The sequence below is a fragment of the Telmatherina bonti genome (genome assembly GCF_933228915.1).
Source record: "Telmatherina bonti genome assembly, chromosome: 13".
Lineage (NCBI taxonomy): Eukaryota > Metazoa > Chordata > Actinopteri > Atheriniformes > Telmatherinidae > Telmatherina > Telmatherina bonti.
In genome coordinates this window covers 27,759,952-27,773,244 of record NC_136611.1, presented here as the reverse complement: position 1 = coordinate 27,773,244, position 13,293 = coordinate 27,759,952, and the positions used below count along the sequence as shown (strand labels likewise).

At 38.3% G+C, this 13,293-nt stretch overlaps 2 protein-coding genes across 2 annotated transcripts; both read left to right on the top strand.

The window, feature by feature from the left end:
- Positions 1 to 1,371: 1,371 nt before the first annotated feature.
- On the top strand, positions 1,372 to 6,532 carry p2rx4b (purinergic receptor P2X, ligand-gated ion channel, 4b; the record flags this gene model as incomplete). The annotated part of the gene is made up of 12 exons (XM_079251404.1): positions 1,372 to 1,514; positions 1,634 to 1,781; positions 1,867 to 1,938; positions 4,688 to 4,760; positions 4,843 to 4,939; positions 5,034 to 5,114; positions 5,192 to 5,333; positions 5,411 to 5,547; positions 5,624 to 5,717; positions 5,798 to 5,863; positions 6,236 to 6,340; positions 6,500 to 6,532. 12 exons carry the CDS (start codon positions 1,372 to 1,374, stop codon positions 6,530 to 6,532), a joined length of 1,191 nt encoding a protein of 396 aa, XP_079107530.1.
- A 1,100-nt stretch (positions 6,533 to 7,632) lies between these two features.
- gucd1 (guanylyl cyclase domain containing 1) lies at positions 7,633 to 12,918 on the top strand. Its single transcript, XM_079251391.1, has 6 exons — positions 7,633 to 7,906; positions 8,053 to 8,137; positions 8,298 to 8,463; positions 8,562 to 8,653; positions 8,754 to 8,995; positions 11,893 to 12,918. The coding sequence occupies exons 1-6, from the start codon at positions 7,900 to 7,902 to the stop codon at positions 11,982 to 11,984; spliced, it is 684 nt and encodes a 227-aa protein (XP_079107517.1). The 5' UTR covers positions 7,633 to 7,899; the 3' UTR covers positions 11,985 to 12,918.
- Positions 12,919 to 13,293: the final 375 nt, after the last annotated feature.

Sequence of the window (13,293 nt, the reverse complement as noted above, 5' to 3'; positions counted from 1 at the left end):
TCCATTTGTATATTGTGTATACAGCCTGCTGTAGCCTTTCTTACCTGTGTAGATTTGACATAATGGACTTTATAAGTAAAATAAACTTGAAAGAGCATCGGCAAAATAATGGAAAACACGGCATTTTGTTGTTGGGACAAAAGGATTGCCATCGTGTCTGTGTGACCTGAAATGTTTGTTTTATATAAACTTTATACCAGAGGTACAACTGGACCAAAGTATCATTGTATGTGCTCTGTGTTCATGGAAGTCAGTGTGTTTATGAAAATAAATGATTTAAAAAAAAAAAAAAAAAGGTTCTTTTGTGGTGTTGGTGATGTATTGTTCTTATTGCAACACAGATTTTCTCACTATATATGTGCATTAGAAAATTCCAGCCTTACCTTGTTATGTGTCATGCAGAGCAACAAGGAGCTCAGATGTGTCATCTGATGCGTCGGTGTGTAGGTTTGGTTATACAGCCTTCTTAATCTGGGCTTTCCGTGCGAGTATCTGAACATTGCATGTAAATTTGTGGAGAGTTGTTAAAACAAAAGTCCTATTGTGTGTGTGGCCGTTTATATCCAGAGTATCTCTACATGAGAGTAGAAGCACTGCACTTTTTGAATGATAAATTGTTGGCAATGTACAACAACCCTGTTCCTGCTGGACTGGAGTGAGTGAAAGGTTTTTAACCAGAAGACTTTGAGCACAACAAATATTATTTATATTACATACATATAGTCAACTAAGAAATGTATACAAGATAAAGGGTGAAAACCTGCAGTTTATTTGTTTTGTTTTTTTTTAATACAGTGTCAGATGTGGTTTTTCCTGATGTGGACAAACTAAGGTTATAAGTGGGCAAGCCTTGTCCTTAATTAGCAACACAAGATGTGTACATTTTATTTATCTTATCAGGTATTTGATTATTCACACACATTTACACCAAAACTAACCTGCCAGCTGCAGAAAGCGCCTCTTTACTCCATTTCATCCTCCCCTGCTGTCTTTTTTTGAAAATAACTATTAGATAAAAGCCAATAGTTCCCAAAAATACTTAAGAAAGTGCATAAATTTGTTTTCACTACTGTTAGCTAAAATGATCTGTTATAACACACATTGGCATTAACATGAGCTGCAAGTGAATTTATTTAAATGGCTCATTCATTTGACACTTTTCTGGTAGAAACTTAATATTGCTTAGAAATATGGTTAGTGTTAGGTAAAAGAAGATTTATTAATACATCACTGTAAAAGGTTTATTTAAACATTCTTAAAATGCTACATTTAACAGCATGTGTCCAAAGCGAGTATGATTTGAATACATTGATTTGAATACAGGCAGCAATTTACAGTCATCATTATTGCTCAGACGTTCGCGGTGCAGCGATGAGCAAGGCTGTAGGCTGCTGCCAGAGTTTTCTACACTATGTTTTTGACTATGAAACACCAAAGACACTGGTGATTCCCAGCATAAGGGTAGGATGCGTCTTCAGATTCACCCAGCTCCTGGTGGTGCTGTATGTGGTGGGGTAAGTCATGAAATAAAATTATTCGAGGAGGCTGTACTGGGATGCAACTTGGTAAAATGTAGATTAAAAGCAACAAAGGTGCACAGATTAACCATGATGGTGATATAAACCTGTTGTAGATATGTGTGTGTGGTGCAGAAGGCCTACCAAGAGAACGATTCGGTCATCAGTACCATCAGCACCAAAGTGAAAGGGTTTGCCTTCACCAACACATCTGATATGGACCCTCATTTTTGGGATGTGGCTGAATTTGTCCTCCCTCCTGAGGTATTTAAAAATGCATTTAATCTGTTTTTCATGTTGTTCTTTGTGCCATGTTGGAGGTAATTACTCTCACTCCTCTCTTTATCAGGGTGACCATTCATTTTTTGTGTTAACCAACGTGATTATCACTCCAAGACAAACTCAGTCTCGTTGCCCTGAAGTAAGTAACTTGTATAACATGACAGAATATCCCATAACCAAAAGGTTATCTGAAAATGAAGGGACACGGTACCCCCATCTGCTAACCTGCTGTCCCTGTGTGTGGCTGTAACTGGTTGGTGGTGTGGGAGCAGCACTGTTATCTGGTTTACTGGATTTTATTTTACAATAAAATGAGCCTGAAATGCAACATACGGTAATAAAAAAAACTATATTATTTCACAGAATACACTTGGATTTACAGAAAAGGAAGGATAGGAGAACCCAGGATGTGCATCACTCTCACTGGTCTCCTCAAACTAAGACTTTTTTCACTTAATTTATTTGTTGCTTTAATGCTTATTTAACTCATATTTATTGCTTTTTTTTTTAAAAGATTGTTAATATTTGTTAAGCATGTAATCTAATCCACTTGGAGCATGCCTGCTCCTCCTCTCTGGTTCGCTCAGCTTCACTGGCCTACTGATCACTGGCCAACACTACATTTCCCAGGATTCTCCTGCCCATATGGCGATCACCTGTGATCGCAACATTGTTTCCCTGTATTCAATCCCTGTTTGGTCAGTGTCCCTGTGTCTTGGCATTTCCTTACCAGGCCTTCACCCTATCTCTGTGTACGTTGTGTTCTTTGCTATGCTGGTGATATTCATTTAAAAAAAAAACCTTTACACCTATCCTGCATTTGTGTCCAGCTTCTCCAGGCTCACTGTGCTGCACATCAAACAATAAAACCAATAATCAAGTTTTAGTGTTTGAAAACAAGTAAAAAGATCAAATAATTGAAATGAGCATATTAAACAAAGACAGAGAAAGAGCTGTGGTCAGTTGTGGTTGTGTTAAATGTGAAGCAGAAAAACTCAGAGCTTTCCTGGAGCTGCTCACCAGGAGGAAAAGCATCATTTTAATGTTTTGGCATATCGGCCGTGTTTTATGAGGCACAGGTGAAAAACCACCCACTTTACTGGGAACTTATTAACTATTTTATCCCACAGACAGTCCAGAATCTTTATGGTTTGTGATTTGCAAATCTTTATTTATCAAAGTGCAGAAAGTTGTAGTATGAAGAGATAAATAGTTTGACTTTTGATTTGGACCTGGTTTAAAATGGACTACATGCGCTTTCTGGAACAGGGAGGACAAACTGGTGACCTGGAGGTTTTAGTTGTTATCCTGCTCCAACAGCTTGTCATCAAGTTCTGCACAAAGACCCACTAATTTCATTTAGGTGTACAGAAGCTGGGAAACGTTGAAAAGCCGAGGACAGATGAAAGATCAAATCAGCTGCTCAGGACCCACTGCCTGCTGCTTCAGCACACCTGTGTAACGGATGGTGAATGTTGGACTCAAGACGAGGTCCAGTGACAATTGGCAAGAATATATTTAATGGTGATTAGTTGAATCTCCAGGAATGAAGGAATGCCAGGAAAACTGGCAAACAGAGAGGACCAGATGCCAACGTGGTTTGGTCTAGAAGTAAAGCGGAGTCATTAAATATGCTCAAGAAAAATTGTGTACATCTTGAAATACACTCACATGTGAGCTGGAGACGTGTCTGGAATGGAAAAAAAAAAATCTAGGTCCTGAGCAAGGTTTGAGCAATCCCAGAGGGGCCAGAGGCGGAAAGCACGGTCAGGGTCAGATCCAGATCCAGAGCCGGTCAGATCAATCCAGGGGGGCCAAAGGTAATAAGCAGCTACAAAAACAGGCTAGAAACAGGAGTTAAGGCTGGCTTGCAGATAATCTGACAGAGAACTGAGGGTTGCATGGTGTTTAAGAAGGGAGTGGAGCTGATGAAGAGGATTGGAGTTGATTGATAATACTTTGCACTTAGCAGGAAGCATGCCCAAATAAGGCAGGAGTCAGCGAGGAAGACCAGAACCATGACAACCTGATTTAGATAAATGAAAATCCTGATCAAGTTCCTCACAGTTTCATTTCATTTATTAGGATAATGGGTTTGTGGAGCTTTATTAAACATTGCATTTAGTGAAATTCAACTATTATCTCCAGCAAGGTGGAAGTTATGTTTTCAGGAGTGTCGGTCTGTCTGTCTGTCTGTCTGTTAGTGAAAACTCAAAATAAGATGGATGGATTTTGATACAGCTTTCAGGAATATATGAAATGCAATAATAGGCAAATTATTACATTTTGGAGTGGGATGTGGATCATTTTCTGGAAAAAATTATTAAATGTTATAACAGTGTTATTACTTGACCAACTGGTAATTATTTCTCGTAATTGATTGGTAGCACAGTGGCATCGTGGTTAGTGCTGAGGCCTCACAGCAAGCCTCGGCTGGGGGATGTTCGAAACAGTGGCCTTTCTGTGCTCTCCCTGTGTGGGTTTTCTCCAGGAATATACTCCAGCTTTCTCATGACCCTGAATTGGACTAAACGGTTAAGAAAATGAATAAATAAATGCTTTGATTGCTCATATTGAGTTGTTGCTCTAGGGGTTGATTTTGTACATTTAATACTTAGACAGATGAGATAAGAGACATCCATACTAGCAGTCATGCTTATAGAAAGCCTGTATGATACCATCATTAATTCATTAATTATACTGACATTAATGGCCAAGTACAGCATATTAATGATTAATATTTTATTGTAAATGATGTTATGATGTCTTTTCTTAATTAAAATTCAGATTTATTAGTGTGTATATATACTGCATGCTAGTAAATTCCTTGTAGAATAGCACTTTGAAATGATTGAAGACATTGACTCTAGGAAATCCTCCTCCTCCAGCTACCAAGTCCTTCAAATACATGTGTGGATGACTGTGACTGCATTGAGGGATATAATGATCCTCGAGGTCATGGTGAGCCTTATTCTCTGATATGTTGCAGAACACCGACTGTAGATGACATGTTCATGAAGCATAATAAAAATGTTCCACTCAGGCATACGTACTGGGCTGTGTGAGAACTATTCCACCACTGTCAAGACCTGTGAAGTGCTCTCATGGTGTCCCCTTGAAATAGATACAAAGCTGCCAAAGTAAGGCTTAAACGCACCAACATAGTACTTACTTTATATTTAATAATATTTAGTTTTTTGGAGAGTACTGACATGTTGTTTTTATGTTCCACAGGCGTCCACTGCTGGCTGCAGCAGAAAACTTTACCGTGTTGATCAAAAACAGCATTACATACCCAAAGTTCAACTTTCACAAGTCAGTGTGCCGTATCAGTGTACATGTACAGTTTTAATCATTGTCAGTATACCAAATGCTTTTCTTTCTTCAACCAGAAGAAACATACTTCCTCATATTAACTCCTCATACCTGAGGAGATGTGAGTTCAATCAAGCAACAGACCCTGACTGCCCCATATTTCGCTTCAAACACATTGTTTCAGAGGCTGGAGAGGACTTTCAAGACATGGCTGTGAAGGTGAATATAAGGATCATTGTGTCATAAAGTCAGATACTAAATTTGACTTTCATATTCCTGTGCTTCATATTTTAAAGGGTGGCATTATTGGTATTTTAATTGACTGGAGCTGTGACCTGGACTTATGGGCTGGGAAGTGTTACCCAAAGTACAGTTTCCAGAGGCTGGACAACAAACACCCTAACAATAATCTGGCTCTTGGTTACAACTTCAGGTAAGTATATTTTTTATTTGTGAAATGATTTTTAAAAGTAATGGATGAAGCTGAAAGGAAAAACATCTTTCTACAGGTTTGCAAAGTACTACAAGACACCAGACGGACAAGAAGAAAGAACGTTATTCAAAGCATACGGGATACGCTTCGATGTCATTGTATTTGGAACCGTAAGGCTTGATTAGGTTGAAAAGTTGTGATTAATAAAATGTGTTTACTTTGAATTAAATGTGCTTTTGTGTTATTGCAGGCAGGAAAATTTGGAATTGTTCCAACCATAGTGAACTTGGGAGCAGCTTTGTCATTCCTGAGTTTAGTGAGTAGAAATTTTGAATGTTAGGTTGGTGATTGTGTTTTATCTTGTATTTCAGAAACTACACTTGAACCTCCTGCACTTCAAATATGCACTTTAACTTTTGCACTTTACTTATTTACATCAACTAGCTTCCATTTTATATATATATATATATTACTGTAGTTGTGTGACACCTGCCAAGGAACAACAGATGTAAATTAGTCGCTAGGCTTATTCTGTGTACATTAACATTCATGTGGGTGTGTGTGTGTGTTTTACTTATGTTCTTTATGTCTCTTTCTGATCTTTTTTTATGAAAGTAAAACCATGTGAAGTCCTGCACCCAGAAAAAGATAATACACAACATTTAACATATAAACACTTTTTTCTAAGGTCCCTATGGTCACAGACTGGTTCATGTTAACATGCATGGGGAAAAGAGATCTTTACAGCAGGCAGAAAGTATCATATTTGACCGAGGAAGCTGAAACTGAATCAGTAAGTACTCACAATTGGCTGAAATATTGCTTAGCATAATTTTAGCTACTTCTTGAACATGTACTTTTATATTTAAACTGCAAATATACATTTGTGTGACACTGATTTATTCTGCATCTTTCTCTCTCTCTCATTCTCTTTTTATTTTTGTAAATCCAGGTGTCGATGGGTACCACCTATGGAACTCAGTAGCAAGCTCGAGTCAACATGAGGACTTCAGTTTTTTCAGAAAAATATGTGCTAAAATGCCACCCCATTTTAAATTATCCTATAAAGCTTTTTCCATGTGTTGATTTAGAGCAGTATCTTTCAACCGCTATGCTGCGGCAGGCGTTTGTGATGTGAGCAATCATCAGGTGTCAAATTTAACTTAATTGGTCTAAAAAAAAACATTTAATAATTTATTAACTGCAAATATTATTCCTGACTGCTATTAAACTAAAAACAGAGAGGACTGAAAGGTATTTAGGAAGATATTTGTGTGTGTGTGTGTGTGTGTGTGTGTGTGTGTGTGTGTGTGTGTGTGTGTGTGTGTGTGTGTGTGTGTTTGTCATTCCTGCCAGGATATCATCTCTGTGTTTGTCCAAATAGCTCCAGGTTTCAAACTAAATAAATAAAGTAATAAAAGACCTGCTTCTTTGTGCTTATTGGGAAAAAAACATTTTGGTAATCTTGGCTGCAAATTTTTTTTTAAATTACATTTTCGGTTTGTGATGTGCCTCGTCATTTTTGCAATAAAAGAACATACTTTGGCTCAAAAACAGTTGAAAAACAGTGATTTAGAGCACTGTTTTTCAGCCACTGTGCTGTGGATCACTAGCGTGCTGTGAGAGATTATCAGATGTGCCCTGAAAAATTACCCAATTTAACCAAATTGTTCTAAAAAGCCGCTCTGTCTTAATCCAAACAGGTCCCAGTCAAAGACAATAATACTGTATTCCTTCTTGTGTTTCTTTTGAAGGGGTTTTGATTAGATGGACTTTATATTAATTAAATGGACTTTTTTTTAAAAATGGTTTGTTGTGTGCCCTGTGATTTTTCAGTGAAAAAAAGTGTGCCTTGGCTCAAAAACAGTTGAAAAACAGTGATTTAGAGGATGTCTGTGAGCATTGTGGAAATACATCCATCATGCTGTTGCGCCGTGAATAAGAGCGTCGCCACGCCGCACGGGGGCAGCACAGCTTCAATCAACATTATAATTAACCACACGAATGCTAACAAAACAACTGAGAGGTAAAGGAAAAGACAGATGTACCATCATTTAAACTTGCTAAAAGCGAGTTTTTCATTGTCTTTTTCTATAATTAATTTGTTTAGTGAATTAATAACCGCATGCTTCGTGGGGGTGTGCAACAAAGAGCTGGCGTCGCTTTACAACAGCGGACCTAAACAGTATTGTTTACTGTTAGCCTGGAAGCTAAGCTAACATTTGGGCAGCTAAATTCTTCTAACTCTTTAGCATCTATGAGGAAATCCAGCCTCTCCCTTAGAGTGGTAAACAAGGTTGCCCAACTCGTCTTGAGTTAGTCAGACCCTCGTCAAGAAAAGAATAAAGCAGAATGACAGGTAAGTGTCACGGCCTGATGTTAACTTACTAACTAGTCGATGTAAATTGGCTCGCAGTGTGAGATGCGTTCAGGCGCATCAGAAGTTCATGTTTTAATGGTGCTTCTAGATTATAATATGACAATGTTACACTTTGGGTTTCTCAGAGGATGCCGTCCTGCTGAATGTACCTGTCATTCGGCAATTGTACCACTGGGACTGTGGGTTGGCATGCTCCAGGATGGTTCTAAAGTAAGTATACATTAAGATGAATAACCTCTTAAATTTATCCAATTCACGTCCAGGACCTAAATACTCTTAGATATACATTACCATACGAATAATAGTTACTTTAACACTGTCTCGCAGTGTAATAAAGTGCTCATAAACCAAGGTCTGTCTAAATTCTCAGGTACCTCCATCCGGTGAGCGATGAAGAGTTTCAAAGAGCATGCTGGGAGCTGAAGCTGACAGAGAGTGTGTGGACCATTGACCTGGCCTACCTCATGTGCCATCTAGGAGTCAAACACTGCTTTTGCACACAGACATTAGGAGTAGATAAAGGCTTTAAAAATCAGGTACTTGGTTGAGTCCAAGAGAACCATATCCTGGCTCGACTTGGATTGCTGTAACTCTGCATGATATCTTGTTTACAGTGTTTTCATATGTTTCACAGTCCTTTTATAAGAAGCATTTTGACACTGAAGAAGACAGGGTGAATGAACTCTTCCTTAAGGCAGAAAGCAAAGGTGTTACGGTGAAGAAATGGTGAGTTTTTTTACGTCTAACATTCATGTTTGCAAGCTTTTCCGAACATACTGAATACATTCTTAGATGTAAAATGTGTGTGTGTGTTTTGTGTTCACAGTTCAGTGACAGTTCAGGAAATCCACTCTCATCTGGAGCAAGGACATGTTGCCATCGTGCTCGTCAACGCTGTTGTCCTGACATGTGAACTGTGCTCCTCACCTGTCAAATACTGCTGCTTCCTGCCCGTAGGCCAGAAGTGTTTCTGCAGGAAGCCAGAGTACCAGGGTCACTTTGTTGTTGTATGTGGCTTCAACAGGACCACGGGCTGCATCTTTTACAACAATCCCGCCTATTCAGACCGTAAGTAATCTTAAAATAGCAGCTTGTTTGAACGCGGTTTGAGGGAAATACAGATTCTAACACTAAACCATCGTGGATTGGTCAAACCAGATTTGGGAGTGTGGGACAGACACAGTCACATTCTTTGTTTTGTGTAAACACAAATCTCTTCTGTGACACATTGAAGGACCACCTACTAACCAGACTTGTCTTTACACATGGACACAAGAAATAGGGTTTGTCTTTTTATTTATTTATGTTTTACATGCTAGTGTTTTAAAGCAAAAACAAAAAAAGGTGTGACTTCAGTTTGAACTTTTTTGTGAAAGGTGGAATACAGTAAAACATTAACACTTTGTTGCCTTATGAGTAGAAGAATTGACTGATTTTTCAGGGTTTTTCTGTTTGTTTTGTTTTTGTTTTGCTGATTGGTTTATATTGAAAACTGCAGCGCTTCAGTTTTCCTGCCTTTAATCAGGAATGTGGATTCTGAGCTTTACAGCATCATGAATCTGTTATTTAATGCTGCTTTTATTTCTATTGCATCATCATTAACATGGTTCATTAACGGCTGAATTTATCATCAAATTACTTATATAAATATGAAAATGTAAATTTGTGTCTCGTTTATATATGATGATAATTATCAGCTTACTGAATGTGATTTAGGGCTTTGCCAAAACGTCATTAGATCTGTTCCTGAAATCCTCTTTGTTGCTTCAGACGGTTATGTGGGTGTGAAATCAGCTCCTTTTTAAACATTTAGACTTGTCCGCTTGTGCCAACGAAAATGTTGTCAGCGGTAAACAGGAGATTTAATAATGGTTTAATGTCTGAAATAATCATATTGTGGCCACATCTGTTAAGCTTTTATGTCATTAGTTTGATGTCGTATTTTATTGATGATCAGAAATGTCAGATCCTTACTGGGTTAAGTTTCAACTCTGCAGTTTTCATTTTAAACCATTAAAAATCAGTCAACTTCTCTGATCATAATAAAAGTAACTAGAAATCTGAGACATTTCTATAGGATGTGTGAATGGTCTTTTTTTTTGGGACCAAAATGTTGAAGCTGCATATTTACACTCCCGTGTTCTGTCCATTTCCAGCTGGCTTTCAGACATCTGATAGAGTCTCCAGTGCCAACTAATTTAAATAAAGTACTAAAGTAATCTGTATCTACAGGCTTGTACCCTGATTTAAAAAATATTTCAGTCACTTATTTTCAAATACTGTATGTATTCAGAACTTGATGAGATTTAATTGGATAAAAAATGAAAAATAATCATGAGAGAAATGTGAAGCTATTTTCACAGCAATTGAGATATTTCAGTAAAACATTACTGTACTGGGACTTTTGGAACGGAATGGCCGCATTTCAACATACCAGTAATACTACTGTGCAAAGGAATATTTTCCCATCCAGGCAACCATAAATGGTCTTTTCACTCGAAATACTTTCTTGTAACTATGGCTCTACACTTAATGATTTTTGCCTTATTAGTGAGGCTAAAACTGCTCTTGCAGCCACCTAATTTCTATTAATCTTCTGATGACGCGACTATTTCAGCCTACTCACAAAGATACAAGTTTCTCAGACAAAAAGAAACTGTGCAGCAATGTGATGATTCTGATTTTAAGGTGGCTGAAACCAAGGAGTTCCCACTACTCTGGATCTCAGAGTAGTGGGAGATAATCGTCCTGTGGTTTTACACCATGTAAACTTTAGCCAGGTCAGTTTGTACGAGTGCCTCGGTATTCACATTGACAGCTTCACCAACTTCTTGTAAACTCATAGACTGAGCTTGTTCAGTACAAGCCAGAAGATTGTTTCTGTTTTAATCAGGCAGCATTGCAGAGCATAGTGAGATATGGGATGTCAGCATGGTCATGGCAACCTGACTTTACAGCTGAAAACTGAGCTCAGTAGTCTGGGTCACACTGCTATGAAAGAAATGGGGAAGAAGGAGGACCAGAAAGGAGAAACAGAGGATGATGACTGACCTATAGCATGTCCTCCAAGAATACAAACTTTTACTGTCTGACAGACGATACAGTCCTGCGCTGGAAAGTGAACCACTATTAAATCCCTTTTGTGTGCTGAAGAGTTTTCAATAGATTCATGGTGTTGATACTTTAAAAAATTGTTACGTATTTATGTATTTCTATTACTTTGGGGTGTATGTAATAGGTTAGTAAAAGGCCAAGGTATTGGGGATTATGTGTGTGAACTGTGTCCAGACAAAGCCGTGTTCACTCTCTGTGCTTTAGTTCAATTAAATTTAGTTCAGCTTTATTTGTATATTGCATCACTTCACAACAATGTCATGTCATGGCCTTTACAGAGTCAGACACATCAGTTCTGTTCAATTACTGTTGTTGTTGTGTTGACTGAGTGATACTGTGTTATTGTACTGTGGTGAATGCATTAATACAGACAGTAGTGAGCCAAAGAAAAATTTCCCTAAGGGGACAATAAAGTATAATGCATCACAGAACTGAAGTAAAGTACAATATTTTTCTGCATAATACTTACAGAAACTTGTTTTCAGTGTAAATTTCCAAAAGAAGTCTGATTGGCCATCATTCCCACAGATTTATGACCCTTTATATCCAAAAATTTTTCAAAATAAAATTCATTCATGCTGAACAGAGAAGCAGCTTTGCAGGAAGAAATCGCTTCACTTGTGACATAGGTAGAGCGATGACATTTACCCGGACACACAGGATGGCTTCTGCCCTGAGAAAACTGCTATAAAGCATCCATTTCACCAAAAAAGAAAAAACATTTTGAGTCATCTTGTGAAAATCATTGTGCTTTACCATATTATGCAGGTGTAGAAGCCTGCTGCAGCAGCTTCTCCTGTTTGCTTCGGTGTCTCACATGGGAAACTTACATCTGTATGTGTGCTTTCCAGGAGTTTGCTCCACGAGTATCAGTAACTTTGAAGAGGCTCGACGAAGCTACGGGACGGATGAGGATATCCTCTTCATCTTCAGAGAGAGTTGATGCACGGTGAAGATGAGTTGGGATTTAATCATGACAGTAACTTCGTGCAGCTGCAGGTCCTCGGTCTCGTGCCGCCTCCTCTGGTCTGCTGTCCCTTGTACCCCAGGGTATTTTCTTCAGGGTTCAGCAGCACATCCACCTGCATAAACAAGCATATGCTGATGTAACTCAACGTTTGATGGCAGGAAGATTCAGAAATCCACAATATTTTTCTGACTTTTTTTTTTTTTTTTGAGATGAGCAGATCAAATGAGTTTTATCGTCTTTTAAATGACTGTTTGTCCACAGATGGTTAAACTGAACTGAAGATCATGTGCAACTTTGGAGAGACTTCAGGCTGCAAATGACCCGGAGTATGAATTATCAGGAAGTAATGTGCACATATTCGGGGCGGAGCTTCATGCATGGTGGTTCCAGTGTCTTTGTTGTGTTGAGTGTTGATGTGAAGGCACTCACCTTCAGCCTCGCATCTACTTGCCTTTTAGAAGTCCTTCTAACTCACTCGATTCAGAGGAGTCGGTGAACATGGAAGCAGTGGGGTGATGGGAGTCTCAGGTAATCAAAGCTCACAAGTGTGACATGCATCTAATTCAGTGTGGTAGTTTGTGAAACTCAGTTTGCTGGCAGGAGAACACGAACAACGTCACAACAAACAGTTGTTCAGTGTCGTTCGCCTCACTGGAAAAACAACTCCATCTCTGTCATCTTATGTTCCGCTGCCATGGCAACATGCTGGACAGATGGACGTGTTGGTCGGATGGTTTGTATCATGAACACTAGGTAGTTTCCTCCTCGTCTCTGTTTTTTTTGTTTTTAAATGTGCTATTTTCAATTTGTTTTTGCACTACACTCTTCATACCAGACAGACTTGTATTATATTTAAATTAAGATGCTTGTCTACATCATCGAGCAGTCGCCGCCCTCTGGTTGTGATTTCTGATGACAGAAACGGCACATTTTAAAACACCATCCTTATTTTTTTTAATAAATATAGAACAGCATTTATTACTTGTAATTAAATTAATTGAACATACGCTGAATCTTTATTTTTGTCCTTTCCTACATGAGTAATGAAGCATTTATTATAAATAAACATTTTTCATGACATGAATGTTTCTACATGGTTGTGCCTAAAACACACACATTACCAGTAAAAGTTTGGACACGCCTACCTGCTGGATTTAATGGGAAAGCGTGTCCAAAAAAAGTAATGATGTAATTTTGTGGTATTGATATGATACCAAGTATTGCCATTATCAGTTTATCAAGCATGAAATTTAATGATTTTTTTGCCTCCAATTATTGATCA